Below are 25,058 nucleotides of genomic sequence, written 5' to 3'. Positions count from 1 at the left end.
TAATTAATTGTTGTTCTAATATCTAAAAAATTTGATAGGGAAAGTTAATTACAAAAGAAACAAAACAAAACAAAAAATTTCAATACAAAAGAAGTGTGATGTATTTGAGAGATTCAATGACAAGACCTCACATTGTTTTTAGCATTTTCCAGTTTATAAAGCATTCTCCTTAAAATAGATGAAGTAGGTGCTGCCACCTGTCACTATACCCCTAAAAGGAGTGAAATTTTTTTTATGGTCATTTCCCCCTGTCTTTTAGTTTCTATTTATGACTTTGTCACTATGGGGGAATCCCAGCATCAAAACTCCCCCCACTGGTACAGATTAGTAGCTGATCTGAAATGTAAGTCTTAGAGAGTTGTCTGGCATTCTAAGAGTTTAGAGGACCCATGATCACATGGTTTGTATGTGTCAAGAACTGGACATGAAACAGGTCTTCTGACCTTATACTTTGACCACCATTTTTAAATTATTTTTTAAATTTTTGGCCAGATTACATGTCGACATAATTTTAATAATAGTTTACTGGCATCTGCCAATCCATGTTCTCTCCCCCTCTCTCACCCCCTCCTCCTTTCCCAAGATGGCAAGTACTATGATATGGGTTGTCCATGTGTTATCATACAATACATATTTCCACATTCATCATGTGAAATAAGACATATATGGCTTACACTAGAGAAAAATTCATGGAGGAAATAAAGTGAGGAATGTCATGCTACCATCTGCATTCAGACTCCATCAGTTCCTTCTATGGCAGTAGACAACCTTTTTTGTCATAAGACTCTTGGAGTTGTCCTGGATCCATGCTTTGATGATAATTAAGTCACTTACTTATGTCCTCATTTAATCATCATCATTCTTTATTGATATTAATATTGTACAGCATTCTCCTAGTTAAGCTTGATTTGCTTTTCATCACTTAATAGAATTCTTCCCAGGTATTTTTGTGATCATCTTGTTTATTATTTCTCATGTCACTCACTGGCTGTATAATTCTGGGCAAATTAATAAAACCCTCAGTGTCCCAAGTTATTCTCAATAAGTCAAGGAGAACGGGTACTGATCTGCATTGGTAGTGGTAGTTTCCTCATACGGAGTTCCCTGTACCAGTGAAATTACAAATCATGGTGCAGAGTGAAAGAAGCAGAACCAGAAGAACATTACACACAGGAACCGAAATATCATGGGGTGATCAAATGTAATCGATCGAATGTAAAAACAATATGATGATCCAGGACAATTCTGAGAGACTTATGACAAAGAATGCTGTCCAGCTCCAGAGAAAGAACTGTAGGAGTAGAAATGCAGACGAAAGCATAGGATTGGGGGGGGGGGGATTTATGAGATTATTTGCTTATAAAAATGAATAATGTAGAAATTTTAAAAGTTAAAAAAGAAAGTACAAATCACGGGATCATAAGTTTATAGAGTTGAAGTTAGAAAGAGACAATAGCAATCCATCTTTCATTTTACAGATGATAAAACTGTGTCCCAGAGAGGTTGCATCAACAGCTAGAAGTGGCAGAGTTGACCTTCGAAGTTGGGTCTTTTGATTCCAAGTCTAGTATTCCAAGTTCAATACTCTTCTCCATTGTAAAACATTTTTAAAACTAAAATTTGTTTTTTAAAATTCATGACTGGGTGAAGAATTCCTCTCTAGAGACCATATAACTGTGTTCTTCTCTGCCCCTAATTTACATCTGACTCCCCTCTCTCCTGTGGCAGGTGGAACAAATCTTGTCTGAGTTCAGGCTACAGGAAGAAGACCTGAAGAAAGTGATGAGGCGGATGCAGAAGGAGATGGACCGGGGCCTGAGGCTGGAGACCCATGAAGAAGCCAGTGTGAAGATGCTCCCCACTTACGTGCGCTCCACCCCAGAGGGGTCAGGTAGCTGTGGTCCCACAAAATTCATGAAAAGGGTTCCCATTCCTCCCTAATCTCATGCTTGGTCAGATCCTGGTAGCTACCAGATCTCCGATCCTTTAAAACTCCACTAGGTGGAGCTCCCTGGATGAGACTTCAAAAAGAGATTTTTCTGGGAGTCTAAGACCACTGAGAGAAGGAAACATCCCAGATCTCTTCCTCTTTCCCAGTCATCTGGCCAGGCTCTGCTCTTGCTCTTAGTCTATGATGACTTTAGTGATTAGTTCATTCAGGGATGCTCAAGCCCTGGGAAACACTGACTAGGTCCATAACTTAGAAACTAATTTTCAAAGCCTTTCTCTTGAGAACCCATGGGAGTTCAGAGGGGATCTGGGGTTCTTGATGACTGTGCCAGCAGAGTACAATTTATGGTAGATTTTGCCAAGCTGAAAAGGTTTTTTGTCTGGGTCTACCAACAAACCTAATATCTTTCATCCAAAGACCAGCCTAGCTAAACTCAGAGGCTCCTAACACCAGATATTTTTTAGCCATAAAAACTCAAGAAGATTGTTTACAAAGGGATTCCTATCTTTACCTCGCATAATCAAAGAAAAAATTATGACTAGTGGAAGCCAATATAATCTGATCATCTGGACAGGATTATCGAATGCTTAGGGCACTCTCCTTTCCTGGTCAGAAAGTTCATTCATTCATTCATTCACTCATTCATCCATTCATCTGATTTTCTTTTCAATCCTTATCTTTTGCCTGAGAGTCAATATCAAGTATTTGTTCCAAGGCAGAAGAGCAGTAAGGGTTAGGCATTGGGGGTTGAGTGATTTGCCCAAGATCACACAGCCAGGAAGTATCTGAGTTCAGGACTTTCCTTCTCTAGACTTGGCTCTCTATTCACTAAGCCACCTCGCTTCCTTCATTCAACTGCTTTCAAAAGGTTTGGGGGTTTTATTTATTTGGGTCCAGACCTGATTTCATCAGTATAAGGAACTCCTATTGTGGAACTCTACTCTGCTGATGGAAATGAACAACTGGTCTGTAACTTATAACTTTAGAGAGCTACCTGGGGCACTGACAACTTGCCCAGGATCACACAGCTAAAAGGCATTAAGAGACAGGATCTGAACTCAGACCTGATATCAAGGCTGGCTGTTTTTTTAAACCCCTCCTGACTCTCATCACAAGGTTTCTTAGTTAATGTTTAGGATACTTTCATCTGTCTTGGTAAAGCCCCCTTCTCTTCTAGGAATTTTGCTCTCTGACACTATTTTCTTTTTTTTAAAAAAAAACCCTTACCTTCCGTCTTGGAGTCAATACTGTGTATTGGCTCCAAGGCAGAAGAGTGGTAAGGGCTAGGCAATGGGGGTCAAGTGACTTGCCCAGGACACTATTTTCTGAAATAAGAGTACTTGCTCTCTTGGACCATTCTGGTGAATACTTGACACTGACTGATCCTTCTCAAGTTCTGCTTTTCCTAGATTCTTTGCTGATCCACTGTCTTCTGATGTCAGTATCTACCTAACTTCCATATGCTTTTGCCTTCCCTAATTCTTTCTTTCCTGTAAAAAAGACAAAATTAAATCATCATTTGATGAACTCCCCACCCCCTTCCAAATATCATCTCCTCTGACCCTTCCTAGTTCATTTCAGCAGGAAATCATTCTTTCCTGGGACAATTTGTTCCTTAACTCACTCCAAAGTCTACTGTGAGACCCAGTCATTCTTTGGCTCTCTGTAGCTGTCCTATCTGTCACTATTGTAAACCTCTGGATGGAACATCCAACCCTGCCATGCTGGTAAAAGGAGAGCTTGAGTATCTATTACCAGCAATCTTGTCCCTCATCTCTAAATAACTGGTTCTCTCTGCTGCTCTTCCCTGATCCTTCCCATCGTCAGCCTCCTGTTGTTGCAAGGGTATTCGTGGATCCTGTAGATGTGGCCCAAGTCTTCTGTCAGGATATGAGACTGTCCTACAATGGAAAGAACAGTGGATATATAGTCAGAGAACCTGAGTTCAAACCTCCGCTACTAATTCCCTGTTTGACCCAGGGTAAACCAATTGACTTCTTGTTTTAGTTTCCTCATCTGTAAAAAGAGGAAGTGGGAAAGTTTAGACTAGTTAACCTTAGAGGTTCCTTTTAGCCCTACAACTATGATTCAACAATTTACTTCCAAATCCCAGAACTGCCTCTAATGTCTTGTATGATCTTAGCCAAGTCACTTACTCCTCTAAGCCTTATTCTATTATCTACAAAATGAAGAGGGAGGGCTAGATGATCTCTGAATTCCCTTCCAGATATAAATCCAGCCATGCCATAGTCCTTGGGAAAATTATCCCCATATACACATAGACACACACTCCCATGACCTTGTTTATTATGCCTTTCTCTTTCTTTTCTGAATCTATAGGGTCCCTGCCTATGTCCCAACCTTTTCCTGTCCCATAATTAGTTTCAAGGGTAACACTAGAGAATGTCTTGGTATAGATACTCTAGCACAGAAGTGTTTAATCAGTGTATTTTTGTTTTTCTATTGGTTTGTAGAAGTGGGAGACTTCCTTTCCCTGGATCTGGGTGGCACCAATTTCCGGGTCATGTTGGTCAAAGTGGGAGAAGAAGAGGAGGGTCAGTGGAGTGTGAAGACAAAGCATCAGATGTACTCCATCCCCGAGGATGCCATGACAGGCACAGCAGAAATGGTGAGGCCTGGCCCCAGATGAGAAACCTAGCCAAGGGGGAATTCTCCTGGAGCCTTTGAGCAATGAGGGAATGGGACCCAAGGCCTAGGGCCAAGAACACAAGCTCAAGGATAGCCAACTACTAGTCTCAGGAGCATAGCCCCAATTGGGAAAACTCTCCAAATTCCCCAAAGGGCTGACTTCAGAAAAAGAATTCTGGCCTTGACTCCCAGTGAGGATGGGTGGGTCTAAACCAGGGCAGCTACTACATGAGATAGTTTACTGAATTGTAGTAGAAAGAGCCTAGGATTCAGAATCAGAAGACTTAAATTGGAATCCAATCTGGGCTAGCTGTTTAGCTAGGTGACTGATTAAATTACTTGACCTGTCTGAACCACAGTTTTCTTACCTGGAAAATGACAGCTGAGAGTAGGAGGGAATAAAATAATACTTAATCTGCCTACTAGGGCTTTTTCAAGGAAATGTAAAGATCTATATAAATATTCGTTATCATCGTGTTGGCATACAGCCAACAGCAGCCAAATTCAGAGTCATTACTCTTAGGTCAGTGCACCAGTTGAAAGGGTGCCTTCCCTTTTGACAAGATACCCTAGCACTGGTTCTGTTCCATTCCATTCCTCAAACATTTATTAAATTTCTATGATATACCAAGCACTGGGCTAGGCACTGGGGATACAAATATAAGGAAACAAACCAAACTCAGACCTCAAGGAGCTTCCATTCTTCAGGGCCCATCCAATAGATCCATAAATACAAAATCATTTCAAGAGGGGAAAAGTATGTTATAACAGCAGATGGGCCCTGGGATTGCTATTATTGCCCCCCACCTTCAGTCTCCTTGCTCAGTTGAATGAATATAGGTGAGAGCACCTCTATATACCTTCTCCTCACATATACCCCAGAGTTCACCCCCAATGTGAAATGGACTTTATCTCTTCAATATGGGGCAGGCATGGCCTTCCTTTCCACTGGAGCTTATGGTGTCCTTTATATTAATGTCCTTCCCAGCTCTTTGACTACATCTCTGAATGCATTTCTGATTTCCTGGACAAACACCACATGAAACATAAAAAGTTACCCCTGGGCTTCACGTTCTCCTTCCCGGTGCGGCATGAAGACATTGACAAGGTAGGTGTTTGGACCAAGATCTTCTGGCCCCAAATGCAACACCCTTTCCACTACGATGTGTGTCTGAGATGAACAAGGAGTCTTCAAGAATAGAAGCAAATTGTCAGCAGTCACATGAGAACTTGTTAAAACTCTCTTTTGAAAAAAGATGACTCTCCATCCAACTCTTTTCTCTGTGTCTCAGTTCTATCCACTGGGGAGATAGTTCCTTTTGTAAAACACTTGACAATTGGGGCAGTCTCTTGTTTCTATTGCCTCCCCACTACATCACTAGCTGGGTAGTTGTTAGCATGTGTGTGCATATATATATAAATATATGCATGTTGTTAAGTTACTGAGGTTTCTGGACAGGGGTGAGATGGAACCAGGTTAAATGGACTCATGAGAGCTGATTGTTAAATTTTCAGGGTGAGTATTTACATCTGAGAAATCAGCAAATAGCCACAAATCCAGACTTGTTATTGCTTTAATTGTGTAACTTAAGAAAGTAGTGGGAAAAAAGTCAATAATGTAAATTAGACTTAAAAGTCTGTCCTCTGTATGTGTGTATACAAAAATACATATATATGTATTTGTGCATAAGTGTTGTATGTGTATATATACAGCTGATTATTAAAGAGATAATGTGTAATTATTAAACATAAGCAACATACTGCTGCTTCAAGGAGAAAAGCTGCTCTTTTGTTTCTTGCTGCCCTAGACTATAGCTCACACTAGATAGAATTGTTCCCAGGGGCTCTTCCAAAACAACAAACAATAACATATATAAATGATCTTCCTTCCCCTCAAAGGGAATCCTTCTTAACTGGACAAAAGGCTTCAAAGCATCAGGCGCTGAAGGAAATAACATAGTCGGGCTTTTGAGAGATGCTATCAAGCGGCGAGGGGTAAGATGGAAACCTTGTCTATGCATTCCCCTAAGCTCTCTCTCTTCCCCATCCCTCAGCATTTCTGGCCTGTGACCTGGGTGGTCTGCCCCAGCTTTGCTTGTCCCTTTCATCCCACTTTTTCCACTATTGCCTCTGAGGCTAGTGCAGCAAGGTGGCCTTTGTAGGTTCTTCTATCTTGTGAGCACCTCCCAAGTTGGGAGCAAAAGAGCCCTTCCACAATAGGCTGAGTCATGGAAGACCCCCTGGTCTTGCCTGGGCTCCTCATGTCCCCATGCTTTTGCTTTTTGGCAGGACTTTGAGATGGACGTTGTTGCCATGGTCAATGACACGGTGGCAACAATGATTTCCTGTTACTATGAAGATCGCCAGTGTGAGGTCGGGATGATTGTCGGTAAGAAAACTTCCTCCATGGGTCCCATCTACTTGAGGCTTAAATGATCAAATACTTTTCAAAAGCTAGAAGGGTTCTCTGAAAAGCATCTTTCACATCTAGTATCATATTCAAGTCTTGAGCTCAAAGAACCAAACAAATCTCCTACTTGTTCCTAACTTTCTCTTTTATTCTGTTATTCTCTACTCCCTTCACACATTAAACATTCTAGCAAACTGCATCATTGGCTTTACCCCCCAACCTCATCTTGCCCTTCCTTTCTCTTCCTTTGTGTGTTTGTATAGAGAATGCACTCCCTGGTTCCTCAATTGAAAAGTGGTGTCTCCTCTTCAAATGTCCTTGGACTACTTTTTTAAAATCTTAAGATTTCATGTGAGAAAGGACCCAAGTGATGAGCTAATCTGACCCACTCCTTTTGTAGTTATGGAAATTCAGGAACAGAGGAATTGAGTAAGGTTTGCCCAAAGTGATAGAAGGAAAGAAGCAAGTGCCAGGATCTGGATGCCAACCGAAGCCTTCCATCCACTGTTATTTCCACTAAACCATGGTGTCCTCCTGAAGTTCTTCTTTGCCCTGATCCATTCTATTGAGGGTGAATTATACTTCTCTCTGTTATTTTTATAGTTATCTATTAGATTGTAAGTTCCTTGAGGACACACATGGTGTTTTTATCTTTGAATCCCCAGTGCCTGGCATAGTAGGTGCTTACTAAGTACCCAAGTCATTTCTGAAATAGATAATAACATATAAAAATAGATTTTTGGACAAATTTCCACCCCCTAGATTGAATGTGTCAGATCCACACATTCCCAGGTGGGAGAAGTTAATCAAAAGTGATAGTGAGAGTTTATGCTATCTTAGAGCCCTAACTAAGGCAGAGTGAGTTGGGCTTTTCCTTAGGGCACTCAGAGCACTCAGTCCTTCAGCAACTTAGTTAGCAAGATTAACTAATTAAATGAATTCATTAACATTTATCTTAAATAAATATTAAATTTATTATTAAATATAGTATATATTTAATGTAACATACATTAAATGTGTTTTATATTCTATAATATTATATATTGAAATATAATAAAATATAAATGATTAATTTATTAATCTTTAATGATTACAGTTTAATTAGGCAACAATTCAATAGTGGGTTACTCAGACATTAACTATGTACAACAAATTTCCTGGCAGTGTCAGGAGACTCTGTCTCCCCCTCCAACCACAACCACCAATGTGACTTCCCCCATAGCAAGTGGCATGCTGGGAGGGATCTCGGTCTCTTGCTTACTGCATCCTAACCTCTAGATCAGCCGTTCTCAACCTCTCAATTTGTAGCAATGAGAATACATAATGTATATCAGGTATTTACATTCCGAATCATAACTGTAGCAAAATTACAGTTTTGAAGTAGCCACCAAAATAATTTTTTGGTTTGAGGTTACAGCTTTAGAAAGGTTGAGAACCAGTGCTCTAGATGAAGGATCATTGTGTTTGACCTGAACTGAATTGACCTGAACATCGTTTCTTAATTTCTGATCCCTAATTTTTTCATACCTTTAATCTGCCTGAAAAATTCATTCTTTCTCCAAATCAAACAAGCCTTTATAGTTGAATTTGAGAGCATGCCTATATGGCTATAGTCAAAGCAAATACTACCAAATATTATTGTTATTATTATGTGCATTTATATAGTACTTTGAGATTTAGCTGTGATTTCCAAGCATCAGTCAATTTTTGTTTTCTGAACCCTCTTACTCTATCCCACATTTAGAACCATGCAAGAATTTTCTTAGAGGAAATATTAACTCATCCACTCAAGTACAAGTGATCCTGGAGAAAATGAGTGACTTATCTCAACCTAGATTTCTCAAGTCTCCCAACTGGCCTTAGCTAGTTTAAATTAATGCCTAGTTAACTTAAAAACCATCCCCTAATTAATGGGACACCCTTTATTCTGAAGGTTTACCTCATCAAACCATCCCCTTAGGGCAGCTATGCAAGGCAGTGAATTGAGTGCAGGGCCTGGAGTGTTAGGAAGACTCATCTTTATGAGTTCAAATCTCTAGCCTTGGATACTTAGTAGCTGTGTGACCTGGGTAAGTCTCTTGACCATGTTTGTCTCTGTTTCCTCATCTATAAAATGAGTTGGAGAAGGAAATGAAAAACCACTCCAGTATCTTTGCCAAAGAAAGCCCCAATTGTTGTCACAAAGAGTCAGATGCTTTTGAAATGACTAAAAAGCAACATCAAAGGTTTTCCATTTGTATAGCTAGGAAACTATGTTCTATTCTGTCCGAACTTGCATAAACCTTTCCTTGAGCACACACTATTATTATTTGTTTTGTTCTGGAAGTTTGTCCAAGAGCAATAAAGTTTGGGCCAGACCTATTCAGACTGTACCCATTCCCCCCTTTTCTGCTTCTTCCATCTACTTTTCTTCCTGACCTTGATTTGGCTCCATTGGCTATGAGAACCACAGCCCAACAATTCCATCCAGTCCCCCAGAGGAAGCAGCTTTGGGGACCACATTTATCTATCCATCTTGTTCCTTCTAGGCTAAGAAATAACTAGAAGTCTAAGTGTCCACTTAGAGTTTAGCAGAGTACCTGGCACATAGCAGGTACACAATAAATGCTTCAATGGCTGACCCATGTAGTGTCCCAAATAGGTGACCACCGAGGGCATCCATTCAATCCAACAGTCATTTATCCAGTCCCTATTGTGTGCTGGGCACCAGGATAGAACATAAAGTGGAAAATGAAAAGAGCCTCAGTCCCTCTGGCACTCTTCCCCCAATCAGGAGTTTTCATTTAGCTAGATGAACAGTCATCATCAAAGGTGGACTGCCATCTCTGGCATCTTTATTGCCCTTGGACAAACTCCCAGCTCCAGGAGCTCTGCACAGCAGGTTAAAGTGACTAAACAAGAGAAAAAGCATCTATTAAGTGAATACAATTGTGCCCAGTTCTATGCCATCTCCTGCCCTCAAGGAATTTACATTGTAATAAGGGAAAACCACACTATAGGGGAGTGGTGGCCAGAGAAAAACGTTTTGGACTGGGGCCTCAGAGATGGAAGTGAAGTCCTGGGGCCATTGATTGATGTAGTCACATTTCCAGAAATGGAAGCACTGCTTTTATTATGTTCCCAGGGCTATAAAGGAAGCTGTAGTTAGGAGGAATAGCATGAGCATGATTAGAGAGCTGGGCACAGTTAACTGGGCACTTCAGTTGGGGTAGGAGATGGGAATGGAGATTGGGAATTAGAGTCATCCTCAGGGACAGTTCTTCCACAGAGGCCAGTGCACAGGCTGGAGTTTCAGCCCAGGCATACCACTCCCATTTTCTTCCTTTTGTTGATGAATGGGAGTGGGAGGTGTGTTCTTCCAGTAAGTCAGGGTGAGCAGGAGAAGGGAGGGGAGGCCAATATTGCACTTAAAAGATCCTGGGGAAGCTTGGTGAGTGAGGAAAGAGGCAAGGAGATTATAAAGGGAAACTGCTCTGGACAAAAAGAAGCAGAAATGGAAACTGCAGAGAGAAGAAGACTAGGGAAGCTTGGATGGACTTTTCAGAGAGTCTAATTTTAGTTTAAAACAAGGAGAAGCTTCCAAACACTGAAAGTTCTCTAGAAGTGAAATATGCTGATCTCCAGAATGCTGGGTCCTTTAGAGCAGCATGGGCAAAGGTTTTCAAGTTCTCATGCCCAAACTGCAATTTCAAGCTGCCTGTGAGCCATACCTCATGGGAGGGGGAATTGCTTGCTTTGGGTGTCTAAACTGAGGGTGGGGCATGCAAAAAAAAATATCCTCAAGCACTGGGAAGAGAGGAAACAGAACAGCTCCACCCCCCCCCACTCCCCACCCCCTGCTGGGCACAGGTGCCAATACTTCACCAATGCTGCTTTAGAGGATGGATGACTAAATTATCAATCAGTTAGCAAACATTCATTTAGGACCTTTTATAATCCAGGCATTGCGCTAGATACTAAGAATACAGAAACAAAACTTGAAACCACTCTGGCCCTCAAGAAGTTTGCATTCTAATAGGTTAAAATATAGCACATATCAGTGGTGGTATGGCACCAGCTAGCTTTCCAAATAAAAAAAAGTTCAAATTCACTGAAGCTTAATCTGAATTATTAGCATTTTCTCCATCACTTTCTTAAGTCTAGACAATCAACAAATAGTAAATTAAGCCCTGACTTGTGGCTAGACTATTTTTGAGGTATAAATGTTGACCCTGAAAGTTTTAACCTTGACTTTTGAAAGAGATCATAAGAGCTGGTTCCAGCATATAGGGGAACTTTTTCAGGGAAGGGAACTTTAGTCTAGGCAGCCACGGGGACTATGAGCGAAACCCAGGAACAGTAGATTGGCATGCCCTTTCTACTAATGGTGATAATGTTGATCTGGATATTTTTCTGAGTGCCAAAATAAGAGGAAGAAAAGAGATGGTTTGGGAAAGGTAGTAGGACCAGATGGTCAGGTGCTTGATCAGCTGACCTTATGAATGACTGAATGGGATGTGAAGCATAGGCTGAGGCAGGCCAAATAGAGTGGGTTAGGTAAGTTTTTACTCACTCACTCCAATCGACAACTGAACTCTAGGGAGGCATGCCCAAGGTGATTGCATTACCTCCCCCATGATTGTGGTGGAAGAGAGAACAGAGCATGGTCTTGTGACCAGGTTTCAAATACAATATTTTGCAGAGATGGGCCAGAGGGCTGATGACTTCTGAAGCCCCTTCCCACTCAGATATTCTAGGATACTTCCAGGTATAAATGTGTAGAATAGACTCTAGCATTGGGGGGGGGGTAGCAGAGGGGTGGCGAAGTTTGTCATGTTAGTTGTGGGAAGCCATCACCCCTGCTGTCTGACAGAGTCACAGTCTGGGGAAATAGGGGCTGCCTTGCAGTTGGTGATGGAAAAGAAATCACCCAGTTCCTGTGAGAGAGCAAGATGGAGACCTGGGTTGTTTCCTACTGGGGAGGTAGTATCACTGATCGGCCTTGGTTCCACCTTTGCTTTGATTTCTCATCAGGTAGATGGTGATAGATGAACGGTTACTCCCATCCTTTCCCAAGAATGAGATGTATACATGTTCAGAAGCACATTGGTCTCTCTGGACCTAAAATGGGTCAAATCTGTGGTCAGAGGAAAGGTCATAGTAGCATCCCAAAAGAAGCTGTTCTTTAGAGATAGAAAGGGTTCTAGGTAGGACAGTTTATGAGCTAGAGACAGATAATGTTTCTTGTCCCACTGATGAGTGACATTGTCTTGTGGGAAGTGTTAAGAATGTCCTATAGCCTCTATTGCCCCCACTCTTACTCCTAGGAATGCCCAGAACTCAGATGTGTTTCTCTGATTACTTATCTATCTGCCAAGTAGATGCCCACACCAGGTCTGTTTGTCCTTAGGCACAGGGTGTAATGCCTGCTACATGGAGGAGATGGAGAATGTGGAACTGGTGGAAGGCGATGAAGGTCGAATGTGTGTGAACACCGAGTGGGGAGCCTTTGGGAATGCTGGGGAACTTGACGAGTTCCTGTTGGAGTATGACCGGGTGGTAGACGAGACCTCCCTGAATCCCGGTCAGCAGCTGTAAGGACCCTGTTGGCACAACTCCCTGATTCCCAAGCCCTGCTAGTCATATTCCCCTTCAGGGTCAGGGCACTACTTCTCAACCTTGTAGCTCCCTCCAATGATCATTTCCCCCTTGAGGCCCCCTCTCTCATCCTTGCCCTCTCAACAGCAGTCTAGCCAGCACTATCTAAAGTGAAATTCTTTACTCTGATATTGTGAACTGGGTTCCTGCTACATCATTCACATATACAAGCATATAAACATTATGCAATAATAGCACTATTTTTAAGGAGACACAGGAATTTCTCTTCCTACCTCCTTTTCTTTGCTTCCTTCTGTTCCTCTCTCCCACCTTCTCAGGTAGGAGCTTCCTCTCCTCTTTGAATTGAGATCTGAAGAATTTCTGCCTTTCAGGTGATAGCTTTCCCACTCACATGGAGGGAAGTGTCCAATGCATGCAAACAACCCTTCACTGCCTTACTAAGAACCATCATGAGGGTCCTCGGACACAGGGTCAGAGACAAGCCATGAAAGGCTCATACTAGGACCCAACTGCCAGGTCAAAGCTAAAGGGCTCCCAGAATGGAAGGTTACTAAGGACTTGGGGCAGTCAATCCACATCCATATACACACATCACAGCAGAGTTGGGCAACTTCCAAAGTTATGGGGCCCAAACGTTTCAGCATTTGAGAATGAGAATTAAAATTTAAAACTTTAAAGAAAGAAAAAATCAGCCCAGTCTATCTATACAAGATGGCCTGGCAGTCCTGACACAGTCCAGGAACTGTCATGAAATTCATTTGTGTGGAAGGGGTTGTTATCTAACCTTCTGTTTCCTGTCACCTCTCAAGTGTTCCAGACCCAGGGATAATGATCTTGTTTTTAAATAGCTTCTGGGAAGAAGGGTTTATAATCTCTCTTCATACTTCAGATTAAGCAAATTTTAGAGCAAAAAAAAAGACAAGCCAAGAAATCATCTAGCACAACCCTCTCATTTCACAGATGAGGAAATTGAGGCCCAAAGTGATAAATTGACTTAAAATTCCACAGAGAGGCACTGACAGTCAGGTCTCCTGATACCCCAGTCCAAGATCCTTTATCTTTTTCTTTAAAGTGTGTTTTAGTGCTTTTTTAGTGATTATTTATCAACTACCCCCCCTTACCTCGAGAAGACCCTCCCTTGGCTTAAAGATGTACAGTGAAATCTACCACACTGATCTAGGGAGCCTGTGTGACTAGTCCATGCATCATCCGCTAATGTACTCCACCACAGCTCCCCTTAGTAAGAAAGGAAAACAGGAAAGCAAGACCAATGAATGCAGCAGCCACATCTGGCTACATCTGCTTCCATTGTTCTTTGTTTTTCCATTATTTTTCATTGGCATTCTTTTTTTTTATTCTTTCCATTGTGTTCCTTCATGAAATTATTTTCTTTCTTTCTTCTAACGACAGATGAAGAAAACCAGTACACATATCTGCATTCTTTTCTCAAAATCAAAAACTAGTCACATGCATACACTCACACACAGAATCATGCCCCTCTAAATCCCCAGAAGTCTTTGAAAAGACCAAGAAATCTTGAACATACTGGTCTAGACACTTGGCAGTTTAAGCTCTGTGCTCACTTTGGCAGCACATATACCAGAACTGGAAAGATACAAAGAAGATTAACATGGCCTCTGTGTAAGGATGATGCAAACTTGTGGAGCACTCCCTTAAAAAAAAAAAAAAGATATTTAGGTTATTTTCCTGTGGCATACGTCCAGGGTTCTGGTGCTAAGGGTCAGCGAAATGAGAGAAGATAAGGGCAAGGGCAGCCAGGCCTGGGCTCATCTGAATGGGGTGTGAATGCCTCTTGATGACCAAGGTCCTCTCTCTTTTACCCACACAGTTATGAGAAGATCATCGGGGGCAAGTACATGGGGGAGATCGTAAGGCTGGTTCTAATGAAGCTGGTGGATGAGAACTTGCTCTTCAATGGGGAGGCATCTGAACAGCTGAGGACCCGGGGCGCCTTTGAGACCCGTTTTGTCTCCCAAGTAGAGAGGTATCACACCACCAGGTGGTCAGCCATATCCATTCCCCAGACCCCACAGGGTACAGTGTTGGAGACAGGATCTCTCCCAACAGACAGCTCTCTCTATGGCTAGCTCACAGTTCCTGCCCGAGAATGACTCCTGACATGTTTTCCATTCCAAGTTCTCAAATGTTTGCACTCACCATCTTAGATTTAGGTAAATCTGAGCGAAGTTCTTGCTTCTCATACACCTGACCCAGGAATAAGTTATAACTAACTTAAATGATCAAAAAGCACAAAAATAATACCTCCTATAGTGGGTAGGAGACTGACTTAGAATCTAGATGTATTCAAATATCATCTCTCACATATGCTTGCTGTGTGACTCTGGGCAAGTCACTCATCCTCTGTGTGCCCAGGACCACAGCCTAAGATGCTGAGTTAAAGACCAGTTGCTAATCTAGATCAGTGGAGGGAATTTCCACACTGGGAGCTTCCTCAAATATTTAAATGCTCTACTTGGATCTATGGTTTTATTGATGTGAGTATCTCTTTCAGTGTTACAAATCAAAATCCATCCATATCCATCTATCGTGTGGTATTCTAGTTCATTTCTATCTATTAATTCAACATGGCAGCCTATCCAATGTTGTCAGAGAACCTTTTCACTTTCTCTTGATAGTTCAACAAATACTATCAGGATTATTGGTATCATTGGTATAAGGACAAGAGCTGTCGTTATACCTGTAAAATCAGAGATCCAGATGAAAAAGATCACTTCCACTCCCTGAAAAAAACAAAAAACAAAAAAATAATAAATCAGATAAATTAAAGCAGTCTCTTAGCTTTGTTGGTCTTTCATCTGGAATTCAACAAACTAAATTCACACGTGTGCGTGCGCGCGTGCGCGCACACACACACACACACACACACACACACACACACACACACACAAGCAGAACTGCCAAGGCAGCAGATTCAACATGAGCCCACTTGACAGGTCCTCTTCTTCCCTTCCTGTTTGGTCATCCATCATGGCCAGTTCTCCAGCAATGTCCTCTATCTCCTTTCCCATAGTGATTCTGGAGACCGAAAGCAGATCTACAATATCCTGAGTACTCTGGGCCTGATACCCTCCACAACAGACTGTGATATCGTGCGTATGGTCTGTGAGAGTGTCTCTACTCGGGCAGCACAAATGTGCTCAGCCGGGCTGGCAGGCGTCATCAACCGTATGAGGGAGAGCCGAAGCGAGGAAGTCATGAGGATCACTGTGGGTGTAGATGGCTCAGTCTACAAACTGCACCCCAGGTGAGGCCCTCCTTGGTCCCACCCCAGAGCTGGTGATGGTGGATGTTCTCTGGGCAGAGGTAGAGAGTCACAACCATTCCCAAACCCTTGACAGTCATGAGATGAATTAGAGATTCAAGATCCAGTGCTAGTAAATATCAGGAAAAGGTGAACCAGACGTGTAAAGCTCTCAATATCTGCAGTCTAACTTTGGTGTCCTGAGGCTGTGGTCTTCAGTTAGACACCCTTTCAAAATGTCGCAGCATTTCAGAGGGAATCTCCCTCTTGAAAACTCTCTCCACTATAGATCCCCAATTGGCCTATAACGTAGAGTCACAGAGAGTTGCCTGGGGCCCCAAGGGAGTAAAGCGAAGGCAAAATTATGGTCATATAGCTAGTGTATGTCAAGGACCAGCCATCTCCAGCCTTGTGCCTCCTTAGATCACTTTTGGAATCTCTCCTGGGCTCATAAAATGAGACTAGAAGCCTCTCTTCCTGAATTGAGTCTAGAAGGTCCCTCTGCCATTCCACGGGGGCAAGTCAGCTTTTCTCTCTCCTCGCATCAGTCACTTGAGACTCTTTGTCAGAGCAAATTCAGAACTGGATGTGGTCCACTATCTCCATTCCCTTCTAGGCTATAAAAACAGTGCTAGACGAAAAGGGCCGGAGTAAGATTTTCCAGTTAGACAGTCAGTAAAGCACCTACTATGTGACAGGTATTGCACTAAACACTGGGACTCAGGCAGCAATGTTTGGAAAAGGGAGAAAGGAAGGGAGAAAGTGGCCAACTCTGTTTTTAATTCCATTTCTCTACTTCTAGGAAGGTCCAATTCTTTTTCTCCCCTTATCCCTTTCTAATCCTTTCTATCTCCTCTCTCAGACCAAAGTGACAGAGAAGAAGCAAAAAGCATAGGCAAAGCTGAACTTGGGTATCATTTTAGTGTCTCTATAACTTGTTAACCTTAAGTGTGGTTTGGTGGAAAGATCACTGCTTCTGAAGCCAGAGGAATCAAGTTTAAATCCTACCTCTGATGCTTAAAATATGTGTGATCTGGGACGGGTCACTTCACATTCCTGGGCCTCAGTTTCTTATCTGTAATGTGAGGATATTGAACCAGATGGCCTCTGAGATGCTTTTTAGTTCCAGGTCTATTTTCCTGTGAACCTCTCTGGGACTCAGTCAATTGATGAGTATTAATAAGAGTCTACAATGTGTCAGGCTCTATGTTAAGTGCAGAAGATGTTTTTTAAATGGCCAAAAAAAACCATTCACAGTCTAATGAAAGTGATAACATGCAAATAACTATGTATAACAAGATATATACAAGATTAAAGGGAAACAACCAATAGAGGTGATAATGCTCTAACATTAAGAGAGATCAGGGAAGGTTTCTCATAGGAAGTAGGAGTGCTGACTCAAAGGAAGCCAGGAGGTGAAGATGAAAAGAAAGAGAACCGGAGGCCTGCAGGACAGCCAGTAAAAATGCCCAGAATCAGGAGATGAAATGTTTTATGCTGGAAACACACGCACACACACACACACACACACAAAGAATTTGGTCACTAGATTATATAGTACAGGGGGAAAATAAAATATAAGAAGATTGGAAGGATCAGATTATAAAGGATTTTGTGTTTGTTTATGAAGGTGATAGGAAGCTACTGACTAGGAGGGTGACATGATCAGTCTTACATTTCAAGATCAATTTGACAGCTGAGTGGAGAATGGATGGGAGTGGGGAGACACTTGAGGTCCCAGGGAGACCAACAAAAAGGATATTACAATAATCTGAAGGGAAAATGAAGAGGGTCCATGCCAGGGTAGTAGCAAGAGGAGCTATACTAGGGCAGTTGTAATCAGAAGAGAGACAAGATATTACAAAGACAGACTTGGCAGGATTTGGCAACTAATTAAATTTGGGGAATGAGAATGAGAAGCTGAAAATGACACCTAGATAATATGATGGTGCCCTTGACAGGGAATGAATTGGGAAGAGAAAGACAATTGAGTTCAGTTTCAGAAATGTTGAGCTGTCTATGGGGCAAAAAGTTCAAGATGTCCAATAGGCATTTGGAGATGAGACAGAAGGTTTAAGAGAGAGGTTGGGGCTAGATAAAGAGATCAGGGAATCATCAGCATAGAGATCATATCCATAAGAGCTGATAATATCACTAAGCAAAAGAGTATAGAGGCAGGAGGGAAGAGGCCCAAGAACAGTCTATAGGCATGACATGGATGAGGATCTAGTAAAGAAGATGGACAAAGAATGAGTAGGTAGGAGGAAAACCAAGAGAGAAAAGTTTCTTAATATTTAAATAAAGTAATTGTGGGAGCAAAAATAACATATTAGAACCTAAAGAACCTAGTTCTCTAAAGTAAAGCTCTAAATGTGAACCAGAAGAAACCATAAAGAAAACCAGTCAGCTACAAATTCCTCTATCCAGTTCAAGACTGCACAAAAAGATTGCTAGAGATTCTATGGAATTATAGACAGTAGATTAAAAAAATTAGACTTGATAGCTATCTGGCAATTACTTAATGGTAACTAAAAGGAAGTTACATATCTCTCGCCTATTTATGACACCTTTATACAAATTGACTATGTGTCAGGGCACAAAAACCTGACAAACAAATGCAGAAAAACATGTAAAATATAAAAGGAAAAGAATTGGATTAGGTCGCTTTTGAGGGTCTTCCCAACTCCATATCTATGATCCTATGACCTATATCCTTACTTTGTGTGTACCTTTGAGGGTTGATTAGACAACTCCACAGCAGAGGGAAAGTGAGAGCCTTGGGTTCAGGAGACAGAAGGGGTAAGAGTGGAGCTGCTGAAGGGCTTGACTTTCCGCCCTGTCAAGGGTCTTCTCACTCAGTATTAACCATTCTTTCCTTGTGTCTTCTACAGTTTCAAACACCGATTTCATGCCACTGTGCGGCAGCTGGCACCCTGCTGTGATATCACTTTTATCCAGTCAGAGGAGGGCAGTGGACGAGGTGCTGCCCTTGTCTCTGCTGTGGCCTGCAAGAAGGCCTGCATGCTTAGCCAATGAAGGCAGGTGTTGCTCCTGCCTGCCTAGGCATCTGCCAGGAGCACTGCTCACTGGAAGCTGCTCCCCAATTTCTTCAGCCCTTGATCCAGAACAGAACTGCTCCATTTCACCTGAAGGAGGCAGAACTTTTGCTGACAGCAGGTGCCATGGAAGATGTACTCTTGGGGGCTCTTCCTTCTCCGAGAGGAGGAATCTGAGGGAAGCCAAGCAGCTTGTTTCTCTCCATACAGCAGTAGTCTGCTTCTCCATGGATTTGGGACTTGATAATCTGTGGTATCTGTGTACAGTACTCAGCTCAGACTCACCATATGAGGAACCAGGGAAGGACCCGGCAGAGAAGGAATGGCCTCAAACAGATCCATAATTAGGACTTTTTGGACCTGGATCAAGGGAAGGGAAGATGCTGAGGGGAATTCACTTGGAGTGCAGCCATTGGGGAGAAAGAATACTCCAGGGCACCACCAGATTTCTGTGCTGCTGAAGGACTGATTTGTGCTGGGTGGCAGTAGGTAGAATAGGAGAAAATAGATGTCAGAATTCAGCCAACAGAGGAAGAAAGTGTGCTCTAGGACAGGTGCTGTCAGCACCCATCAAATTTTGGTGCCCTGGGACATCTGGTGCCTTGTTATTCCTCTCTATTTAATGGCTCTGACCTTAAAGAATTACCTCCTACACAACTGTGCCCAAGCATACCAACAATAGCCAGAATTTTGTTTCTCCCTCATCCATCTCTTCATACCTCTCCTGACCTCTCTTCCTAGCTGCTAGCCAGGGGCTTTATCAAAGCCTAGTGGTACCCAGGGATGACCTATCCTGGAAGGTAGTGAGTGTGGTTCTGGGCTGGCAGTAGGAACCCTGTTTCTTCTGATGATACCAGAACCAATTTCCTTTTGAATGGCTGACCTGTGTGTGCTTGCTGCTCCTATCAGGGTAAAACTCCTGGATCCCTGGCATGGCAAGTCAGCTTTACTACAACCATCCAGACCTTGCCAGTCTGCTCCCCATTAGGGTCATTGGACTTTACACATACTCAAAAGATTCTCCCCTTCCTCTACCCTGACTTTCAGAAAGCCTAGACTTCACTCCTGGGTTTGTTGGGGGTCTTTGTAGGAATAGCTTAGTCTATTTGTGCCATTGAGAGAACCAAAGACCACAAATTCCCAGTATCCTCAGGCAGTTGGCATGAATTAACTGACATTCACATGGGTGGTCCCTTGGTCCTTTTTCTCCTAGGAAATATACCCAATAAGACAAAATAAAATTGAACTTTGACAAGAGGGAAGAAGTCATCTAACACCTTTCATTTGACCCCCAGCATCCAAGATTGACAAGTCAATTGAACCATACAGTCTCATGAAGTATCCCTACATGCTGGAAACACGTGTCATCTCATAACCACAACCTGACCTTTACATAGACACAAGACCCTTCCTGCTTCTCTCTTAGCAGGGGAACTCACATAAGTCTCTCAGGGGCTCTCATAGCCCTTCCCCACTCTCCAGAGGAAGGCTCTGGAGCCAAGCTTCAATGCTAGTATCTGTAGATATGTTGGATCACAAAGGCTTTGGTATTGGGTGCACAGACACACACACACACACACACACACACACACACACACACACACACAGAAATAAAGTCCAGCCCTTCCTTTTCCACTTTGTAAAGCCAGCATACTTATCACAATCCTCCCCCAATGCCTTCCCTGATTGTCTTTTTATTTTTAAATAAAGAAAAATTTGACATGACATCTTGTATCAGTTCAATGATGATGATTTCATAGGTATGCTTACTAAATAAATGGATAGCATATAGGGAGATATTTTAATTATAGTCTATATCCTTCAAGCTAATAGAAATGTTTCCCTTTTAAGGTCCATTGCCTTCTGACCCAGTTTTACCCACTGGCCACTCTTAAGCTGAGTGACTGGACCAGGCTAGTGTACTTTTTGATAATATCTGATATTTCACAAGCACATTAATGCTTGTGAAGAACTTTCTCCACAAGAACTGTTTGCCGGAGGTGGTGAAGGTATTATTTTCTATATGCAGACAAGAAAATGAAGGTTCTGAGAAATGAAAACCTTGGTTAAGATCTTATAACAAGTAAATGGTAGACTCTGGGCCAGAAGCCAATTCTACTCAATCTAAGCCCTGTACTCTTTTCATTACATTATGTTGATTATTTAAATCTGGAAATTCTATAGATAGAGATAATAATTAAATCCATGGGAATTGATGAGTTCACCAAGAGAACAGTTATATTGAAACTATAAGAGGACTAGGACAAAAACTTGGGGAGCACTCCCAGTTATGGGGAAAGGGGCCTGATATGAATATTAAAAAAAAATTTTAAGAGAGTTAGAAGAGGGGAGGGAGACACCAAGAACCATGTAACCATGGGAAACATTTTAAAAAATAAAATTAAACAATAAAGAATTAAAGTGAGGGAAAACCCACTAACTGCATATTTTTTTAAAAAAGGAATAAGTCATGCCTAACCAATCTATTTCCTTTGTTGATTCTGTTTTCTTTATTGATTATTATTTTCTTTATTGATCTGCCCCTTTAACTGAAGGAGTTAGAATATAACTGATATGGATATTTATAGGGCAGGACAGAAACTATCATCACTACATTCTTTTTTTTTTTTAATAAATCCTTACCTTCTGTCTTGGAATCAATACTGTGTATTGATTGCCCAGGGTCACACAACTGGAAAGTGTCTGAGGCCAGATTTGAACCTAGGATCTCCTGTCTCTAGGCCTGGCTCTCAATCCACTGAACTAGCCAGCTGCCCCCTACTATATTCTAATCAAAGAGCCACTGAGGAGCTGCGTTGTCCTGAAAAAGGTAAAGGAGGGATTGCAACCAGAACAGTAGGTGGCAAACAGCTTAAATAGGTTAACTCAGTCTCCATACCAAGTGCCCTCTTAGTACAAGGAAACAATAGGCTGAGACAGAAACAGGAAAGTGGTTGCCTTGGACTACAAGAGCTGTCATTATCACAAATGTTTAGGAGAGAGAAAATACTGAAACAAACAGAGAAAAGACTGGTTGAGCAAAGCAGGACCATCAGAAGCCAACATGGTGGTGGCTCTCTTTATCTGTTTGCTTAAAGTGACAAAGATGAAATTCTTATCTTCCCATATCCAACTTCATTGTGGCTCTCTGGGCCTATATCCAATTCCTTATTATTTCTTTAAACAAGTCTGTTCTCTTTTGCTATTGGCTATATGCCCTCAAAATAAAATTATTCTCCAAAGAGACCGGGGGGGGGGGAAGGGGGGGGGACAGAGAGAGACAGAGAGACAGAGAGACAGAGAGACAGAGATAAAGAGAGACAGAGAGAGAGACAGGAGAGACAGAGAAAGAGAGAGAGAGAGAGAAGGAATGGGAAGACAAGCAGCCAGAGTATGAGGAGAGAAAAGCAGTGTTGGAAAAATCCAGAGATGTAAAAAGGATGGTCAACCCTGTCAAATGCATCAAAGCAGCAGTCAGAACTTGAACTCAGGACCTTTGAATATAGGAATATTTTACTTCTCTTAAGAAATGAAGGATGAAGTAATAATAAATGTCCTGAGAAAATACTCAGGGATGGGGTGGAGGGCATCTAAGTAGCTCAATAGATTGAGAAATAGTCCTAGAGACTGGAGGTCCTAGGTTCAAATCTGGCCTCCGACACTTCCCAGCTGTGTGACCCTGGGCAAGCCACTTGATTCCCATTACCTAGCCCTTACCACTCTTCTTTTGGAACCAAAACATAGTATTGATTCTATGATTTTAACAAATAAAAAATGAAAGTACTCAGGGGCTGAGAGATCAGAGGTTGTGATGAAGTGAGGAACAGAGAGGTAAGGTGTAGGTAAAAGACGGAATGATGGAAGATTATGGGTTGATTGAGGAATATCAGAATTTTTCATTGAGGATTAATTCCTAGAAGTTTTGCTTATATCCACTGTCTCCCACAAACTCCACAAGCTGGTATGTAACCCTTAACCAGGGAAGGAAGCTGAGGGAAGAGGTCTGCTCATGACACCACACCTGGAGTATTGTATTCAGCTTTGAGTACCACCTTTTTAAAAAGAAAGTGATAAACTGGAGAGGATCAAGAGGGGGGCAACCAGGATGGAGAAGGGTGTACTGTTCATTCCTTATGAGTTAAAGGAGTTGGAGATATTTAGCCTGAAGAAGAGAAGACTAAAAAAAAACTTATAGTAGATGTCTTTAAATACTTCTCATACAGAATCATAAAATTTGAAAGTTAGAAGGGACTTCAGTGGCCATCTAGATTCATTCATATATGAAAGAAATCCCCATTATAACATACTTAACAAGTGGTCATCCACCTTTGCTTGACGCCTTCCAAGGAAAGGGAGCCCACCTTCTCTCAAGGCAGCCCTAATAGGGAATAAGGTCTTTATGAATTAAGCCTAAACTTTCTTGTTTGTAATTTCTTCCCATTCTGCCCTTTGGAGCCAAATGAAACAAAACAAATCTAGTCCTTCTTCTACCTGATAGCATTTCATATATTTGAAGATATGCTCCCCCTTGGGTCTTCTTTTCTCTAACCTAAAACTTCCCATTTCCTTCAACAGATCCTCATATGGCATGAACTCAGGCCTATGCCTTTATTGTTGTCCTCCTCTGAGCATTCTCCATCCTACAAATGTCCCTCCCTTTTCTTTTTTTAAACCTTTACCTTCTGTCTTAGAATCAATATTAAGAACTGGTTCCAGGGGATGGAGCCAAGATGAAGAACCAGAAGCAAGGAAAGTTCAAACTGCTCTGAAAATCCTTTCCAAACCAAGCTTAAACTAATACTTCAAAAATTCTGAATGAAAGAACCAGCAAGGGGACAGAATGAAACAATTTTCCTGCAGAAAACAACTTGAAAGGTAAAACATTTTGAGATCCTGAGACCCTGACTAAGCTAACGGCAGAGCATCATCTTGAACTCCACTTAAAGTTCCCCCAGACCCCAGCCCAAACTTGCAATGAGGCCCCAAGCTCATGGTATGCCTGGTCCAGGCCAAGAATAATTATCAGAGTCCTTGCCCAAGCCCAAAATGAGACCCTAAGCTAGTGCAAGCCAAAGGGGAGACCCAGAGCCTTTGCCCAACTCTGCAATGATGACCTGAACTCCATCTCAAGGTGGTCCAAGGTACCACTGACCTGTGTAAGCCTAGAGAGAGACCTAGAGCTCCAGCCTGAGGTAGCCTACAGCACTCCTGACCTATATAAGCCCAGAGTAAGGCCCAGAGTCTCTGTATAAACTCAAGGTGAGGCTCAAAGCCCTAGGGCAAGGCATTCCACAATGCACCTGGTATGTGCAAGCCCAGAGTCAGACTCAAAGCCCTTGGCCAAGTTAGCTTTCAGTGCTCTGAGCTCTGCAAACAATTAGCAATCTGGTTGAGGGGGATTGAATTAGCAATGAGAGGTAGCTTTCAGAGCTCCCAGCCCATAGGCCATCATTCTATCTTAGAAGAACAGAAACTTACAAAAGCCCAGAAGAAATAAAACTAAGGGTAACAGAGAATGCTTCTCCACCCTGAACAGAGCCCACTTTAAAGATAAAAGTAAAAAAAAAGGCTGGGAAAATGAGCAAGTTTTTTAAAAAAAAAGCAACCTAGTCACAGAAAATTTTTATGTGGACAAAGAAGAACAAGGCACAGAATCAAAAAGGGACAGTGAGAGCAAAGCAGCTACTCTCAAAACTTCAGAGAAAAATATGAATTACTCTCTCTGGAAGAGCTCAAAAAGGTTTTCAAAAGTCAATTAAGAGAGGCAGAGGAAAAATGGGGAAGAGAAATGAAAACAATGCAAAACAGAATTAACCAACAGGAAAAAGAGATACAAAAATCTAATGAGGAAAAGAGTTCTTAAATAAAGAGAATTGACCAAATGGAAAAAGAGGTTTAATAGCTCGCAGAAGAAAATCATTGTTAAAAATTAGAATTGAGCAAGTGGAAGCTAAGCTAATGACTTTACAAGACATTGAGAAACAATAAAACAAAATCAAAAGAATGAAAAAATAGAAGAAAGCATAAAATATCTCACTGAAAAAAAAGAACTGATTTGGAAAATAGATCTAGGAGAGACAATCTAAGAATTACTTGGCTATCTGAAAGCCA

At 41.8% G+C, this 25,058-nt stretch overlaps 1 protein-coding gene and 1 non-coding gene across 3 annotated transcripts in view; both read left to right on the top strand.

Annotated features, from left to right (window-relative positions):
- GCK (glucokinase) overlaps positions 1 to 20,672 on the top strand; it is an 86,002-nt gene extending 65,330 nt beyond the window's left edge. For both annotated transcript variants that reach the window (XM_007475851.3, XM_007475852.3), the window contains exons 2-10: positions 1,729 to 1,891; positions 4,426 to 4,580; positions 5,589 to 5,708; positions 6,500 to 6,595; positions 6,890 to 6,989; positions 12,400 to 12,583; positions 14,458 to 14,613; positions 15,661 to 15,894; positions 18,783 to 20,672. In XM_007475851.3, the coding sequence (XP_007475913.1) occupies positions 1,729 to 1,891; positions 4,426 to 4,580; positions 5,589 to 5,708; positions 6,500 to 6,595; positions 6,890 to 6,989; positions 12,400 to 12,583; positions 14,458 to 14,613; positions 15,661 to 15,894; positions 18,783 to 18,927 (1,353 nt within the window). In that variant the 3' untranslated portion in view covers positions 18,928 to 20,672. The remainder of the gene's footprint in view (positions 1 to 1,728; positions 1,892 to 4,425; positions 4,581 to 5,588; positions 5,709 to 6,499; positions 6,596 to 6,889; positions 6,990 to 12,399; positions 12,584 to 14,457; positions 14,614 to 15,660; positions 15,895 to 18,782) is intronic.
- LOC130456663 (U6 spliceosomal RNA) lies at positions 14,184 to 14,286 on the top strand. Its single transcript, XR_008915727.1, has one exon. It is a non-coding gene; the product is annotated as a U6 spliceosomal RNA (small nuclear RNA).
- Positions 20,673 to 25,058: the final 4,386 nt, after the last annotated feature.

This window comes from Monodelphis domestica, chromosome 1 (genome assembly GCF_027887165.1).
Source record: "Monodelphis domestica isolate mMonDom1 chromosome 1, mMonDom1.pri, whole genome shotgun sequence".
Taxonomy (NCBI): Eukaryota; Metazoa; Chordata; class Mammalia; order Didelphimorphia; family Didelphidae; genus Monodelphis; species Monodelphis domestica.
The sequence above is the reverse complement of the archived record's forward strand: the minus strand, read 5'-3'. Positions and strand labels throughout refer to the sequence as shown.